This window comes from Mchenga conophoros, linkage group LG12, assembly GCF_057382185.1.
Source record: "Mchenga conophoros isolate Kocher_MC1m ecotype Shallow Benthic linkage group LG12, M_conophoros_male_GT1.1, whole genome shotgun sequence".
NCBI classification, from domain to species: domain Eukaryota; kingdom Metazoa; phylum Chordata; class Actinopteri; order Cichliformes; family Cichlidae; genus Mchenga; species Mchenga conophoros.
In genome coordinates, this window is record NC_140537.1 from 9,141,148 (window position 1) to 9,157,027 (window position 15,880).

The 15,880-nt window shown below is 39.6% G+C and overlaps 1 protein-coding gene across 1 annotated transcript; it reads left to right on the plus strand.

The window, feature by feature from the left end:
* The first annotated feature begins 9,282 nt into the window (after positions 1-9,282).
* LOC146562116 (uncharacterized) lies at positions 9,283-13,278 on the plus strand. The gene is made up of 4 exons (XM_085293087.1): positions 9,283-9,387; positions 9,758-9,913; positions 12,277-12,369; positions 12,964-13,278. Exons 1-4 carry the CDS (start codon positions 9,283-9,285, stop codon positions 13,276-13,278), a joined length of 669 nt encoding a protein of 222 aa, XP_085149213.1.
* The last annotated feature ends 2,602 nt before the right edge of the window (positions 13,279-15,880 follow it).

The window sequence follows — 15,880 nt, forward strand, 5'->3', positions numbered from 1 at the left end:
TTGTCATTGTTTCTCTTCTGAACCTCTGAAAGCAGTGCAATTCTCTCTTTTTCCAGGCTGTCAGTGGTTTCTCCTTTTGGAGACTGCGGACAGTAATTGACTTCTGCTCTTCTAGGCTTTTTCACATTCAATGCTGCCTGACTTTTGTCTTGGGCCTTGTCCTTTAGTGAATTTACCAACACCTTCGTGATGTATTTCTGGGGAGAGAAATTAATTAAAACAAAGTTATTACTCTGACAAATTTGTGTTAATATCTACATACTGTGAAATGTGAAGACTGTTACGGTGCGTACACACCGAACGCGATAGACGCGACCAGAGCTTCAGGTTTACATATAAAGTCAATGGAGGAGCACGATGAAGCACGACTGGGGGTCCAGCTAAACTTCGGAAGCAGAGTTGCATTGAGAAAACGCTTTTCTGCCTAATTCACACGACTGACGCCTTTGAAGCGCGAAGTAAAATACGCGCTGCAGTTTGTGTGGTGCATTTTGTGCATTCGCGCTTATCACGTCTACCGCTCGAGCTGGTAAAATCTGCGGGACAGCAGCTCCTCAAACTCGGCAAGGGACAGAAGGTGGTACAGCTGAAAGCGGCCGTCATCCAGACGCAGTTTCTGGAGCAAGTGGTGAAACTCACCAAACTGCTCACGCTTGTGGAAGACCTGATGGACCCAGGTACCGTGAGGACGTCCTTTACGCACTGCTCTGCTCTCCACAGCAAATAGAGAAGGGAGACTCTTTCTTCAAACGCTAGATTGACAGCTGCCATTTTAATAACATACCGTCTGGCACTACTTCCTCCCAGATCTCTTCTTCATACGCGTGAAAATTGCATATCTTAAAGCTCGACCAGTTCATGCTGGGCGCGCTTCGAGGTGCAAATGTGCACGCGATCAGCTAGGGGCGTCTATCGCGTTCGGTGTGAACGCACCGTTAGTCAGCCTTAATGCAGAGCACCAGAGAAACTATAACCCGAACAATTATCCACCTAAATCATTCTGAATTCGAAAACTAAGTGAATATATTACAAAAAAAGATAAGATAAGATAAGATAAGATAGAACTTTATTAATCCCTCGGGTGGGTTCCTCTGGGAAATTCGACTTCCAAAAAGCACAGCAACAACCGAAGTTACAGTTACAGAATTGTTATATATATATATATATATATATATACACACACACACACACATATATAAATACAGAGACAAATATAAATAAAATATACAAAGGGGATAAATAGAATAAATAGGAATAAAAAATAAAAATACAAGTGAATTCCACATTTCAAGTATTGAGTCTATTGCACTGTTGACTATTTACAAAAAGTATTGCACAAGGTATTGTACAGTGAGGTGAAGAGGCACTACAGCTTAGTTGTTCCCCCCTCCTTTGTCCTCCTGTTTCCCCTCCCTCTCCCCTCCAGAGAGGAATTAAACAGTTTGATGGCGTGTGGGACAAAGGAGTTTTTAAGTCTGTTAGTTCTTGTCTTGGGGAGAAGCAACCTGTCACTGAACAGACTCTTCTGATTGTTTATGGCCGTGTGCAGAGGATGCCCAGCATTGTTCATAATGTCCATCAGTTTCTTTAATGCCCTTTTCTCTGCCACTGTCACCAGAGTGTCCAGCTTCATGCCGACCACAGAGCTAGCCTTCCTGATCAGTTTCTCCAGCCTGGATGAGTCCCTCTTTGCTGTGCTGCTCCCCCAGCACACCACAGCATAGAAAAGTACTCCAGCAACCACCGACTGGTAAAACATCCTCAGGAGCTTCCTGCAGATGTTAAAAGACCTCAGCCTCCTGAGGAAGTACAGTCGGCTTTGGGCTTTTTTATACAGGTGCTCTGTGTTGCATGACCATAAATCAAAGCCTTCTACCTGCCAGCTCGATCCTATCCCCACTGTCCTCGTCAAAGCCTGCTTACTCCCTCTCCTTCCCCTCATATCTGCTATTATTCACTCTTCACTCACCACTGGAACTGTTCCTGCTTCCTTCAAAGTTGCTGCTATTACCCCAATTCTGAAAAAAACTGGTCTAGATCCCAACAACTTTAATAATTTTCGTCCTATCTCCAATCTACCATTTCTCTCAAAAATCCTTGAAAGAATAGTTGCTTCACAAGTCCATCTTCACCTAACTGATAATAACCTTTACGAACAGTTCCAGTCTGGCTTTCGTCCTCTACATAGCACTGAAACTGCTCTTATAAAAATAACAAACGACCTTCTTATAGCAGCTGATTCTGGTCTCCTCTCCATCCTTATCCTTCTTGATCTGAGTGCAGCTTTTGACACCATCTCTCATCCCATTCTCCTTAGCAGATTAGCTTCTATTGGTCTCTCTCACACTCCACTAGCCTGGTTTAAATCATACCTATCTGACCGCACTCAGTTCATTCAATTAAAATCCTTCACTTCTCAGCTTTCTCCTTTATCCACTGGGGTGCCCCAGGGATCTGTCCTCGGGCCCCTTCTTTTCATCATCTACCTTCTTCCACTCGGACATATTTTTCGTAAATATAATATTCAGTTCCACTGCTACGCCGATGACACCCAGCTCTATCTCTCTACCAAACCTGACTCTACTCTTCCTCCACCCTCCCTCATCCTCTGTCTAGCTGAACTTAATTCTTGGTTCTCCTCCAACTTTCTTAAACTCAACAGCAATAAATCGGAACTTCTTCTGGTTGGCACTAAACGACTGCTATCCAGAATTAACAATTTCTCTCTCACCATCAATAACTCGCTGGTCCCTATCTCTCCCTCTGTGAAAAGCTTGGGTGTCATTCTCGATAGCACATTATCCTTTAACTCACATATCAATAATATTACACGTGCAGCATATTTCCAACTCCGTAACATTAATCGCCTCCGCCCCTTCCTCACACCTCACGCCACTGCCATTCTCATCCATAACCTTGTTATCTCTAGAATTGACTACTGCAACTCATTATTATTTGGCTTTACACAAAAATCTATCAACAAGCTCCAACGTGTCCAGAACTCTGCTGCCCGTATTATTACTAGGACTTCTTCTACCCACCACATCTCCCCAATCCTGAAGCAACTTCACTGGCTCCCGGTCAAATTTCGCATCCATTTTAAAATAATTCTGTATACATTCAAGGCTATTCATTCTCTCTCTCCACCGTACCTCTCTGACTTATTACAGATGAAGCTCCCATCCCGCTGCCTCAGATCTTCATCTTCTCTTTCTCTCTCTGTTCCCTCTGCTCGTCTGATCACAATGGGAGGGAGGGCCTTTAGCTGCTCTGCCCCTCGACTTTGGAATTCCCTACCCCCGGACCTCAGAAATATTAGTTCATTCTCTCTTTTTAAGTCCACCCTCAAAACTCATCTGTTTAAAATTGCCTATTCTTAAATTTCTGTATGTTTTAACTTTTATCTTCTATTTTTATCATTGTGTATATTTCCAGTTTTTATCTGTTGTACAGTGTCCTTGGGTGCTTTGAAAGGCGCTATTTAAATAAAATGTATTATTATTATTATTATTATGACCAGTCCAGTTTATTGTCCACCCACAGCCCGAGGTACTTGTACTTGTTGACCACCTCCACCTCCTCCCCCTCTATCTGAACCGGCAGTGGACCTTCTCTGGACCTCCCGAAGTCCACAACCAGTTCCTTAGTCTTTGAGGTGTTGAGTTGCAGGTGGTTTGTGTGACTCCATGCGACAAAGTTCCTCACCAGACTTCTGTACTCCTCTTCCTGATCATCCCAGATACACCCCATGATGGCCGTGTCATCTGCAAACTTCTGAATATGGCATAATTCAGAGTTGTAGCAGAAGTCAGAGGTGTACAGGGTGAAGAGAAGAGGGGACAGCACAGTTCCCTGTGGTGCTCCTGTGCTGCTGACCACAGTGTCAGACGTGATGTCCTTCAGCCTGACGTACTGTGGTCTGTCGGTGAGGTAGTCGGAGATCCAAGCCACCAGGCAGGGGTCCACCTCCATCCTGTTCAGTTTTTCCTGAAGCATACAGGGCCGGATGGTATTAAAGGCACTGGAAAAGTCAAGAAAATGCACATGCAATTATTGTGACAGATTTTATCTTACTCCTTGTTATTAACTCCCCTAAACGCTGGTTTAGTTGAATTAAACCTTTCATCAATCCAGTTAATGCGGTTGCCCGCGACTAAACTCCACTGACAAAAACAGGAATTTTAGATAGAGCATCATAAAACACTCATAAAATCACCCAAACCATGTCGGTCAGTCTTACCACTACTACCAACAATCACCAACTCCGGTTAAGCAGAAAGTAACCTGTCATTCACGGAGCTATATGCGAAGACGTTACGGCTCTACGCGGCTTTCCCGCTCTTCAAAGTTAGCTAACTCCAGAGAAGAAAAACAGTCCTACCCACGCAGATAACCATGAAACACACCTCAGTCAAAATTGACAGAAACAAAAAAAAAAAAAACGAACTTACCAAAATAACCTCATCAGTTTTTGCTCTGTTGCAACAATTAGCGACTCCGGTTAAGTTTAAAAAAAAAAAAATCAAATTCACCGACTTACATTTGAAAAATGTTTGGGTCTACAACCTCCCTGCTATATATAAAAGTCCTCTAAATCTCCACACTACACAGGTAAAAAATTTTAACTACTAGTATTTATCTCTCACACCACTAACCTAAATAAATATATCAAGAAATATTACTTACCTCACTATCAGGTATGCCAAAGAAGTAACTCCACGTGCACTCGTTAACTTCTCAACGGACCTTTCCGCATCCGGTGGGCGTGGAGCATGCGCAATACATGATGCTATCAGAGTCGTTGGTTTGATGGACCTCATTCTCATTGGATTGCCATGAACGAATTTAACTCATCAAAGTTTTCTTTAATTTATATTCAACAAAAAAGAATGAATCATTTAATGAGCATAAAAATGATTTCTTCATGTGATGTAAACATATTACTACTTTGTTAATCAAACACATGCCCTAGTTGATTTTTTTGAGTGTAGTAGATATGAGCTACTAAAACATTTTAGACTTCAGCACCGGCACATGCCATGTTACCCATGCCCACACATAGACTGCCCATGTACTTTTAAGACATTTAATGCTTTGTACAAACACCCAGAGGTTGCAGCAATTATCAACATCCAGTTGTCATTTGTGCACCTGTAGCAATCTTCCAACAGAGAAGTCTTATTTTTTACACATTGGCACTCATCTGAAAAGTAGTGAAACCGTTACTTGTATGTTTGAAAGTTGTACTTTTCACACAAATATATATGGAACATTTCATTCTCACAAGAACAGGAAACACACCCCACATACATTCAAAGATTTCAAGCCCGGTGTAGTTAAAATCACACAAGTTTCACAAGGATCCTCTTATAATCCTGAGGAAGATGCAGGTAATCAAGTGTCTGCAGTTTCAGCAGACAGTGCATGTTCAAGTAGCGGTTCAGATGTAGCTAAGAACTTGCCTGAAGTAATTGAGAAAAATTTTGCCGCAGTGTTGCTCAAGTTGGAGCATTTTGCACATGTGCCAGGCACAAAAATTGATGAGTTCTTAGAAGAACTGCACTACTTAAGTTCAGCAACACTGCCCCTCTCGATTGAAATTCTAGAAAGGGTGTTTCAGAAACACAGTGTCACAACTGAAAGGTCCATGTTAGAAGAGGTAGCCACTGCTATCTGTGTATCTAACCCGTTGCTCAAAGCAATCGAGAAGGGGGGACACCTGAGCTCAACTTACATCCGCAACCAGTATTATAAAGAAAGCTTTAACACTGTAGAACCCATTGAGTACATTCTTGATGCCAAGGAAAAAAGGATCTTTCAGTACGTGCCTGTACTTTAGTCTTTGCAGCAGCTCTTTGTCAGGAAAGGTGTTGTGGACAGGTTAGTTGAAAATCACAAGGCCCAAAATAGGGGGACTAGTGAACACCATACTTACAACTCTTCTCAGGATGGTTCATACTTCAAGCAAAACAGTTTTTTGTCAGGGGATGAGATGAGAATTTTACTGTGTTTATACATAGATGATTTTGAGATTTGCAATCCTTTGGGTACCTCTCGCAGGAAACATAAGCTTTGTGGCATCTACTGGACTGTGAGTAATTTGCCTATAGGCTCACATTCATCACTATCATCAATTTACTTGGCAGTCTTGTGTAAAACTGATGATGTGAAGAAATTTGGTTATTGCCGTGTCATGCAACCTCTTCTTCAAGATGTGAAGACTCTGGAGCAAGAGGGAATTTTCATTCCATTACTAGGCAGATGTCTTAAAGGCACAATTCAGGTTGTTGTAGCAGATAATCTGGGGGCTCACAGTATTGCTGGTTTTACTGAGAGCTTTTCTAGTGGGTACATTTGCCGATTTTGCACAGGAACCAGAACAGAAATCCAAACAAAAGAGGTAAAATCAGGTGCATTTACACTCAGGACTAAAGAACTCCATGACTCTCATGTAAAATTAGCTCATGAGACTGGTACGAGCTGTTTTGGAGTGAAAAGGCCTTGTGTTATCAGTGAAAATATTGCCCACTTCAATGTTCACACAGGTTATCCTCCAGATATTATGCATGATCTTTTTGAGGGCATAGTGCCGGTGGAGCTTGGACGCTGTTTGGCATCGCTGATATCCAATAAATATTTTAATCTTGAAACCCTCAACAAATCCATCCTGCATTTTCCGTACAAATGGGCTGACAAGACAAATAGGCCACATGTGATCACACACACATTTTCAACTAAGCCAACAATAGGTGGGAATGCCCATGAAAATTGGGCTCTGTTAAGACTGCTCCCATTCATAATTGGGCATCTGGTTCCAGAGGGTGAAATGGCATGGCAAATACTGATGGACTTGAAAGACATTGTCGAGCTTGTGGTTGCTCCAACACACACAGATGAGTCCATTGCTTATCTTCAGGCAAAAATTTCAGAGCACAGACAAAAGCACCAAGAACTCTTCCCTGGTGTGCATCTGCTCCCAAAACATCATTACTTAGAGCACTATCCTCATCTGATAAGGATGTTTGGGCCTCTTGTAGGATTCTGGACAATGCGTTTTGAAGCCAAGCACAGTTATTTTAAGCAGGTTGTGCGCCACACCAATTGCTTTAAAAATGTGCCCCTTTCGCTAGCCACTAAGCATCAGCTCATGATTTCATATCACTTGAGGTCATCTAGTATTGAAAAAAAATCCTCTACAGGTCACAAATGTCTCAACAGTTCCTGTTGATGTTTTGAAAGAAGAAATGGCTCAGACTATTGCACAGAAATTCCCTGGTACATCTGAAGTCCACCTTGCAAAGTGTGTGTCAAGCAAAGGTGTAACTTTTAGAAATGGGATGATAGTTGCTCATGGGTGTACAGGCGGACTGCCTGATTTTGGAGAGATTGTTCAGATTTGTATTGTTCAGGAGAGCTTGTGTTTCATAGTGAGAAGGCTTTCTGGCTGGTACAGGGAACATTTCAGAGCCTTTGAGCTGACTGCATGTCCAAGCAGAGAGACTGTGTTGATTGAACTTGGTGAACTTGCCGATGAATACCCTTTGGCAGACTACTTTGTTGGGCCTCTAAGACTGGTGACATTAAAAAGACACATACATGTAATATAAGGTTTGTTATCTTTTGCATGTATAATAATGTATATATCATTTTAGTCACTATTAGTTTGTCATAATATCTTCTCTTTCTCTCTGTCTTTGTGTGTGTGTGTGTGTGTGTGTGTGTGTGTGTCTCGCTCTGTCTCTCTCTCTCTCTCTCTCTCACACACACTCACACACACACACAGTGCTTAACATAGTTATTAAATCATCAGCCAATATTCGGTGTAGGCCATAGCTGTATAATCTGTATAAGCTCTATAATCTAAATATTTTTATTGCTATAGTACAATTAATGTTGTTATGCATTTAATTTTCAATATATTATCTTACAGAACTAGAACTAGAAATAAATGGTAAAGCAAATTATTATTAAGATGCCAAGTTACAATTATTTATTTTAATTTCTGAAGAGAATGTTATGCTTTATTAATTTTACTCCTGAGAGAATTCCAGTTTAAATTTGATTATAAAAATGTGAATAATTCATTTTGAAATTCTTCATCCCTGTTCAACATGGTAAAATGTTGAACTCACTGAAAAGGAAAGAGTCCCAATTACAGGAATGAACTCATTTTTATGACAGGCAGTCTAATAAATCTAAAATGTATTGACAATTAATGTGGCATTATTTTATTTATATCAGTTTTAATGGACATAGCCTGCCACACCTTTATCGAATTGCTTTGTTGAAATCAGATTTACCCTTGTTGAAACGGTTAACGTTGTCTTAATTTCCTCTTTTAGGCTGTTGTGAAATGGCTGCAATGGTGAAACTCAGAATCATTTTCTCCGAAAATGATTCCCGGAGATTGATCCTTCCAAATGGGATGCCAGAGTCTGTCAGTGAGCTAGTTCAGCAGATAAAGGGACAGTGTGGAGTTAATGGGGACTTCAGACTTCAGTTCATGGATGCAGAATTTGGGAATGAATTCACCAACTTGGAGTCAATGTCGGACATCCAGGACAAAAGTACCATCAAGATCATCTTTAGCTCAGTTGCACCTGTCGAGCCTGGTGAGCCACTGATCCCTCTTTACTCACCTGCTGCCACTTCCCGCACTCTAGATGACTCCTCATCCATTTCATCTCCTGGGAACTCATTTGATACAGATATATTGTCTTCTCCTGAATCTACGTCCTCAAGAGCCACTGCATGGCCCGATGTCTTCCCCATTCCCCATTCCCATTCTCTTATGATACTCAACTACAGCTGGACAGGGCCAATGCTACTTTCAAAGAAACTGGAGCTTTGTTGAATCCTGATTATAAAATTAAGTCTGCCATTCTTGATGGTTTAGCTGAAACAATTGTTCAGTACAAGGTCTACCTCTCTGACAGGGAGTTTGATGAGGTCGCAGAAGCTCTTGTAACAACCCATCCATGTTTGAAAGAGCCTGGTTCAGTCACTGGATATGGCGGATGGAAAACAAGCTTGAAGTATAAACTTGCTAACTACCGAACTAAGCTTAGACGGCTTGGTTGCCCTGAAGTTACTGTGAATTCCTTAAAACATAAACCTGATGGCAAATGTACTCCTGCGTATGGCGTGAAGAAGCCAAAAAAAGCTGAAGTGAATTACTGCCCCACTTATCCAGCTGGTGAAACTGCAGAGACACTGGAAGAAATCAGAGTGGACCTCCTGTCAGAAGTTAAGAAAAAAAACAATGACCACAGGGTGGCTGCAATGATGGAGAAGACCTTTGCTCTCAGAAGGCAAGAGGTAGTACGTGAAGCACCGATGATTGCTGATTTCAAAATGAGGTGGCCAGCTCTCTTCCATGTGTGTGAGGTAATTGAATGGGTTTAAAACAACAGCAATATTTTGCTTCCATTGGATTATTATATAAAAGTAACTTGTGACCACATGGGATTTACTGAAGGTCAGCTAAAGCAGCCTGTGTTAGCTCAGCTACAAATATGAATGCAGGAACCTAATATACAAGAAATTAATGGATTATGCATTCACATGTATTGAACAGACTTGACTCACTTTTAAGTGGACTGAATAATGACAACACAATCCTCTGTTAATTATTTGTGGTTGTATTTGCCTTTGTTAAGTATCCTGGGTTTTTTTTAAAGGTGCTGTGTAAATCTCAGTTATAAATGTATTCTTATTATTAGTTTTGTCTGTTGGATTATTATTCTGCCTTTTGCAGGTGAGTGCAGAATTCAAGAGGATTACAACAATCCATTTGCAGTCTAAGTTCTTCTCCCAGCTGGATAGTTATTCGGCAAACTTTATGAAGATATATGCCAAGAAGGGTGGAATGCAAGGGAGAAACATTAAGACCATCATGGCACCTGCAACCCAGGTATGACAAGATATATTTATACAAGCCCAATTGAAGAAAGTTTGGATATTGTGTAAAGTGTAACTAAAACCAAAATGCAGTGATTTGCATTTCAAAACCATCTTTTACTTACAAATAAACATAGAAATTTGGTGAGTTAGAAACATTTGTAAATGTTTTTGTACTTGATTCTAATCTGCTGCTGAGTCATTTTTATTCTCCTTAAACTGCAGCTGAACTAACCAGTTAAATTTGTAATTCACCTTAAATATCTGTTCAGTGACATTAATTTCACTTTGATATGGAGACAAGCTAATGTGATTTCCATGTTTCCTTTATCAGGCTGCGTGATAACCTTTAGTGTTCAAGTGAGCCCAGATTAAATTGTCAGACCCTAATGTGCTGATATCACCTTACAAATAAACAACAGCACTTTAAGCAAATAATTTACTGGAACTACAATGTTTATTTTACTGCTCTGTTTATTAAAACATCAGATTCAACATTTGCTGCACCATTCATCACTAGTCCCTAAACAGCATGGGTGTTTTTTACTGTTATATTTTAGTCTTCTTTATAGATTGTTAATCCCTATCTGATAACGTCCCTAGAGTACACTTGTAGGGATTATTTCATGGAAGAAGAGTCATATGACCCGTGAAACGCTCCTTTAGATTGGTTAGATATTGCTAACACTAGGGCTGGGCGATATGACCCAAAATTCATATCTCGATATTTTTTAGCTGGATGGCGATAAAGGATATATATCTCGATATTTTTTTAAAGCCATAAGTTAAGAACAAAAAGAGAGTTCTTAGTCACACTGTGTCCCAGATGTCACACGGGCACTTTTATTTACATACAGCGTAGATGTACATGAAGAAATTACTCAAAAATAAATTATCAGCATTTATTAAATAATCATGGTCCATAAATAAAAGAAAACAATGTTGTTTTTGTGCATAACAAAAAGCTCACAATTGTGCAGTCAAAATGTAAACTAATAGACGCTGAGCATAATAACAAAGAGACAGATTTCACAGCTGCACCACGTCTCTGAACAGGTGCCATTTGTGGTCCTTATACACACACAGTACGGTAATATTACGTTGAAGCACAGTACGTATTACTCCGCGAGGCTCCTCCCCGGTAGCCGTAATCCTCCGACAATCCATCAAGCGGTGCAGCTCCGTAGCTTAGCAAAGTCATATTAAAACATTTTTTGACAGATTGCTGAGCGCTGTGTACCACATAAAATCGGTTCGCGGTCAGTAAGCACAACCAGAATTCATACATACATTCATACACTGTCGATTTTTGAGAAAATGAAAGGATTTTAGGCCATGCATGTCGTTAGCGCGGTTAGCTCGCTAACACGTTGACGCCGTCCAGCCCCACGCACGGGGCGATTCGCGGTAACTCGCTAACGGAGTTTTTCCGCTTTCATCTTGTCATTGCCTGCAGGTGAAGCTATGGGGGAGGGGAAGTTGTGTTCAGTGAAGGAGAGGCGAGGCCGAGTAACGTTGCATAGAGACAAAAGTGGACGAAAGAGAGGCAAACCTGCGGCTCCACAAGTATAATTATAACGTAACATAGACTTTATCGATATAAACGATATTGTCACATCTTATATCTCGTATGAAGATATATCGATATTTTTAAAGAACTCGATATATCGCCCAGCCCTAGCTAACACCACCCTTTTTATGGAAACAAGCCGGGGAAATCCTAGGTTAAGTTAACGAGTTCATAACCAACTTCGTGTGAGTGCATATCCTGATCACCAGTGTTAATCCAGATAAGGGAAAGATACCCTGGGTATGTTGAACTCGCTTCATAGTATAGGCCTCTGTTGCTCGACTTTTGGGAGAAGAATGTAATCTCATTCAAATGTTATGGGGGTGGTCAGAGGTCTGGAGAGCTGGCAGGCCAGTTCATCAAATTCAATATGAGCTAATATTTTTCTTAAAAATTATCAAATTTTCCCAGATTAAAAATTTTATATGTTTATTTGTAAGTGACATGTAGTTTTGAGACTAGGAAATCATTGCCTTCTGATTGTATGTACATTTACACATCATCCAAACTTTCTTGAATTGGGGATGGTATGGCATGATTAAACTCATAGACAAAGTAATAAATAATATTACAATGACAGATTTGTCTAAAATGCATAAAGACTATTCTATTCCAAAGGGGTAAAGATTGCAGAACAATAGCCTCTAAATTTCTCACAAAATGTTCTTTAACCCCACTGCTAGATATGTGTATGTTATATATGTGTGTTATATATATATATATATGTGTGTGTGTGTATATCTATGTGTGGAGAGTGAGATAGAGTATATTTGTGTAATTTATGTATTTTCCCTCTGTGTATTAAGACTGCTGCTGTTGAAGTCAGAAGAGAATGCATCCTCAAAGGTCTTTGCGTGTACCTGAATGAAGATCCAGAGAAGCTGGTGAAGGATTACCTGGTATGTTAATTTGCAGTTATCCTTATCTAAGGAGATGATCAAAGATAGGCTCAAACTACATATAAAAAGCTACATGCAAGAAGTTTGTGGCTTTAAAAATTACCTTTTAAAAATAGGAAAAGTAAGGGCTTTATTTTTCTCACTAGATACTGCACGCACCATTCTTGAGTGTTTTATACTAACCTCATAAAATAATATCATCACAGAACTAATATCATATAATGATTCACCCATTCACGCACACATTCATACAAGTATTTCTATGTAGCATTCACACTTTGATGAGTGTATCAGGAGCAACTTAGGGTTTAGTAACTTAAACCTACCCATGGTTAGTTCTGGTATTCAGACTGGAGAACCCAAGGATTAATCCAGTACACAACTTGCTCTACCTCCTAAGCCACAGCCACCCCTAACTCAATATCTTAAAAGACAGGACTTTGTTGAGGTATTGAATTAGATTGTCTTGAGTCAGAAAAAATATCAGGCAGTCATTTTTGATTACATTTACATTATTATAAAGTTTCAATTAATAAAGCTTTTAGGTATTTTACATTAATTATCTCTCTCTCTCTTTTTTTTAAATTGTCACAGAACGTTGATAAAAGCATCGCCACTGCCATAGCAGAGACAGTCTTTGGAATCTGTGTCATTCGATCAGAGGGTGCGGAGCCTGGCGATGACCCTCAGGATGTTATGATTGTTCTAGAGGGGGTGGAAGTGATGGGTGAGTTGGGCAGTGTAGCTTTTGCAGTGGCAATGTTGCTTGGTCTGGTCTACTCACTGAACCTGAGCTACCCTCCGGAACTCAGGTACACCTTTGAGGTTCTGCAGAAGATTCTTATGGAGTTGGATGCACACAAACTATCCAACAAAGTACAGGTTCTCAAAACGCTTCTTTCTCGTTGAGAAATGTTGCCAATACAACAGCTACACCATGTATCTGGAACATGCACCAGAAAGAACTGCAGACAGATGATACAATGCATTTTTTATTCATTTTGAGATACACAAAATTGGTGATATTTGTTTTTTTTGAAAGTGCATCTCTTTGACCTTCAAAATCACTTGATTCAGCCGTTCATTGTAGTTAAAAAATGGTTTCCACCATCTCCACTACTTTTTTTCTGTGATATAACTTGCATTCGATGTATTCTTCACATATTATGTGAAATTTGCTATAAATACAATAAATTGGAGAAAACAAAAAGATGTGTATGACAAATTTTTATTTACCTTTTAGATGTAATAGTGAAATGTATGTTAACGAGACTCTAGACTTTGTTAAATGCTCCAAAAAATTACTCTTTAAATTAACTTAAAATAATCATGGAAAGAATTTCCACGTGATTAAATTGCTTTCTATTAACATTAAAGACTTGTGTTGGAATAACTTAATTTGTATGAGTTGGTTCAACTCAATTAACTTAAGCTGGGACCAAATTTAGTAAATTAGTTGGAGAAAACCTACTGAATTGAGTTTGAACAAAAATCTTTAAGTTGGATCAACACTATTAAAATATATTGGATCAAAATGCAGTAAATACGTTGATTCATCAATCTTTAATTAAGTTGGTCCAACTTGAGTGGATTAAGTTGGAGTAACAGAATTGCATGGTGCTAAAATAAAGCAATTTAATCACGTGGAAATTCTTTCCATGATTTTTTTATGTTCATTTAAAGAGTTATTTTTTTGAGTGTACTCGGAGCCTGTGCTAGCTTATTAGCAGCTAGCCAGCCATTGTGCTCAATGAAAGATGATGTCCTATAGCTAACTTCTTTCTTACTGTTTTCTTTTTATAATCTAATAATGTGGTATTCTGTGTTTATTATTATATAATGCCATTTTCTAGTAGAAAGTATCATTTTGAGTTTACTGAGGGTGCTACCAAAAGCAAACCATGTGGCCGGAAGAGTAACTGCAGGCAGCACAATGCGCACTCCCGTGACGTTCAAACCTATTTATTATTATAAAAGATTTCGGCTACGGCTACGGCCACACTTACACAGGTATTTTTGAAAACGGAGATTTTCCGTTTTCGTTTTAAAAAATAATCCCGTCCACAGGTAAACGCAAAAATGAAGGAAAATGCTGCTAGGAACATGCCAAAGCAACAGGTGGCGATATATTCCTAAACTCAGCTACAAACAGTTTAGGTCTTGACAAACTTCACTGATGGTTCAAATGTTTAGCAACTTTCAGTGTGTTGATTCAGCAGTCTGTATTTAAACTTCTAGTTTACTATATTTATGTATGTTTTATTTCCAGGTGAATGCAGAGTTCCTGCAGATCACTACAAAACCCCTGCAGGCGAAGTTCTTGGCTCAGCTGGACAATTTAACAGACAAGCTGATGCAAATTTTTGAGGGGAGCAAAGGGCCAAAAGATCAAGGATATCATGGCGATCAGTAGTTTGGTCAGTACTAATGATAAACCCATCAATTAAATGCAATCAATCAATTACATTTTTTTCACCCTTTTTTTCCCACCCTTGCATTAGTGTGATGACATCAACATAAAGAGGGAGCATACTCTTAAAAGCCCGGTGATCTACTTTAATGAAGCTCCAGATCTACTGTTCAAGGAGTATCTGGTACGCTTATCACACTTTATTTTCTAGCTTCAATTTGAGTTAGGTTCATCACACACAAAATGCTCATATATTCAAATAAGACAATATAATTGTGAAATATGTATTATTCTTAATAGTCATTGTTGAACCTTTTAAGGGGACAGATTCAGTAAAAATTCAATTGTTCATTTTTTTGGGGGCTGCCATGTAGGTATCTACTGCCTCTATAAACACGGTAAATGTGAAGAAAACATTAATCCACTTTCTGTCAGTGTTTAAATTCAGTTTATTTATATAGCGGTATATCACAACAACAGTCATCTCAAGGCACTTCATAAAGTAAACACTCCAATGAAGTTCAGTTAATTATTCCAATTAGTAAAAAGTCTTCTACAGGGAGTGCAGAATTATTAGGCAAATGAGTATTTTGTCCACATCATCCTCTTCATGCATGTTGTCTTACTCCAAGCTGTATAGGCTCGAAAGCTTACTACCAATTAAGCATATTAGGTGATGTGCATCTCTGTAATGAGAAGGGGTGTGGTCTAATGACATCAACACCCTATATCAGGTGTGCATAATTATTAGGCAACGTCCTTTCCTTTGGCAAAATGGGTCAAAAGAAGGACTTGACAGGCTCAGAAAAGTCAAAAATAGTGAGATATCTTGCAGAGGGATGCAGCAGTCTCAAAATTGCAAAGCTTCTGAAGCGTGATCATCGAACAATCAAGCGTTTCATTCAAAATAGTCAACAGGGTCGCAAGAAGCGTGTGGAAAAACCAAGGCGCAAAATAACTGCCCATGAACTGAGAAAAGTCAAGCGTGCAGCTGCCAAGATGCCACTTGCCACCAGTTTGGCCATATTTCAGAGCTGCAACATCACTGGAGTGCCCAAAAGCACAAGGTGTGCAATACTCAGAGACATGGCCAAGGTAAGA

Bases quoted from the DNA above. Each gene is read 5' to 3' on its own strand.
- LOC146562116 (XM_085293087.1), top strand. From the start codon at position 9,283: ATGATGGAGAAGACCTTTGCTCTCAGAAGGCAAGAGGTAGTACGTGAA. The intron at 9,914-12,276 runs GTATGACAAGAT...CTGTGTATTAAG, and splicing joins TCATGGCACCTGCAACCCAG to ACTGCTGCTGTTGAAGTCAG. The intron at 12,370-12,963 runs GTATGTTAATTT...AAATTGTCACAG, and splicing joins AGCTGGTGAAGGATTACCTG to AACGTTGATAAAAGCATCGC.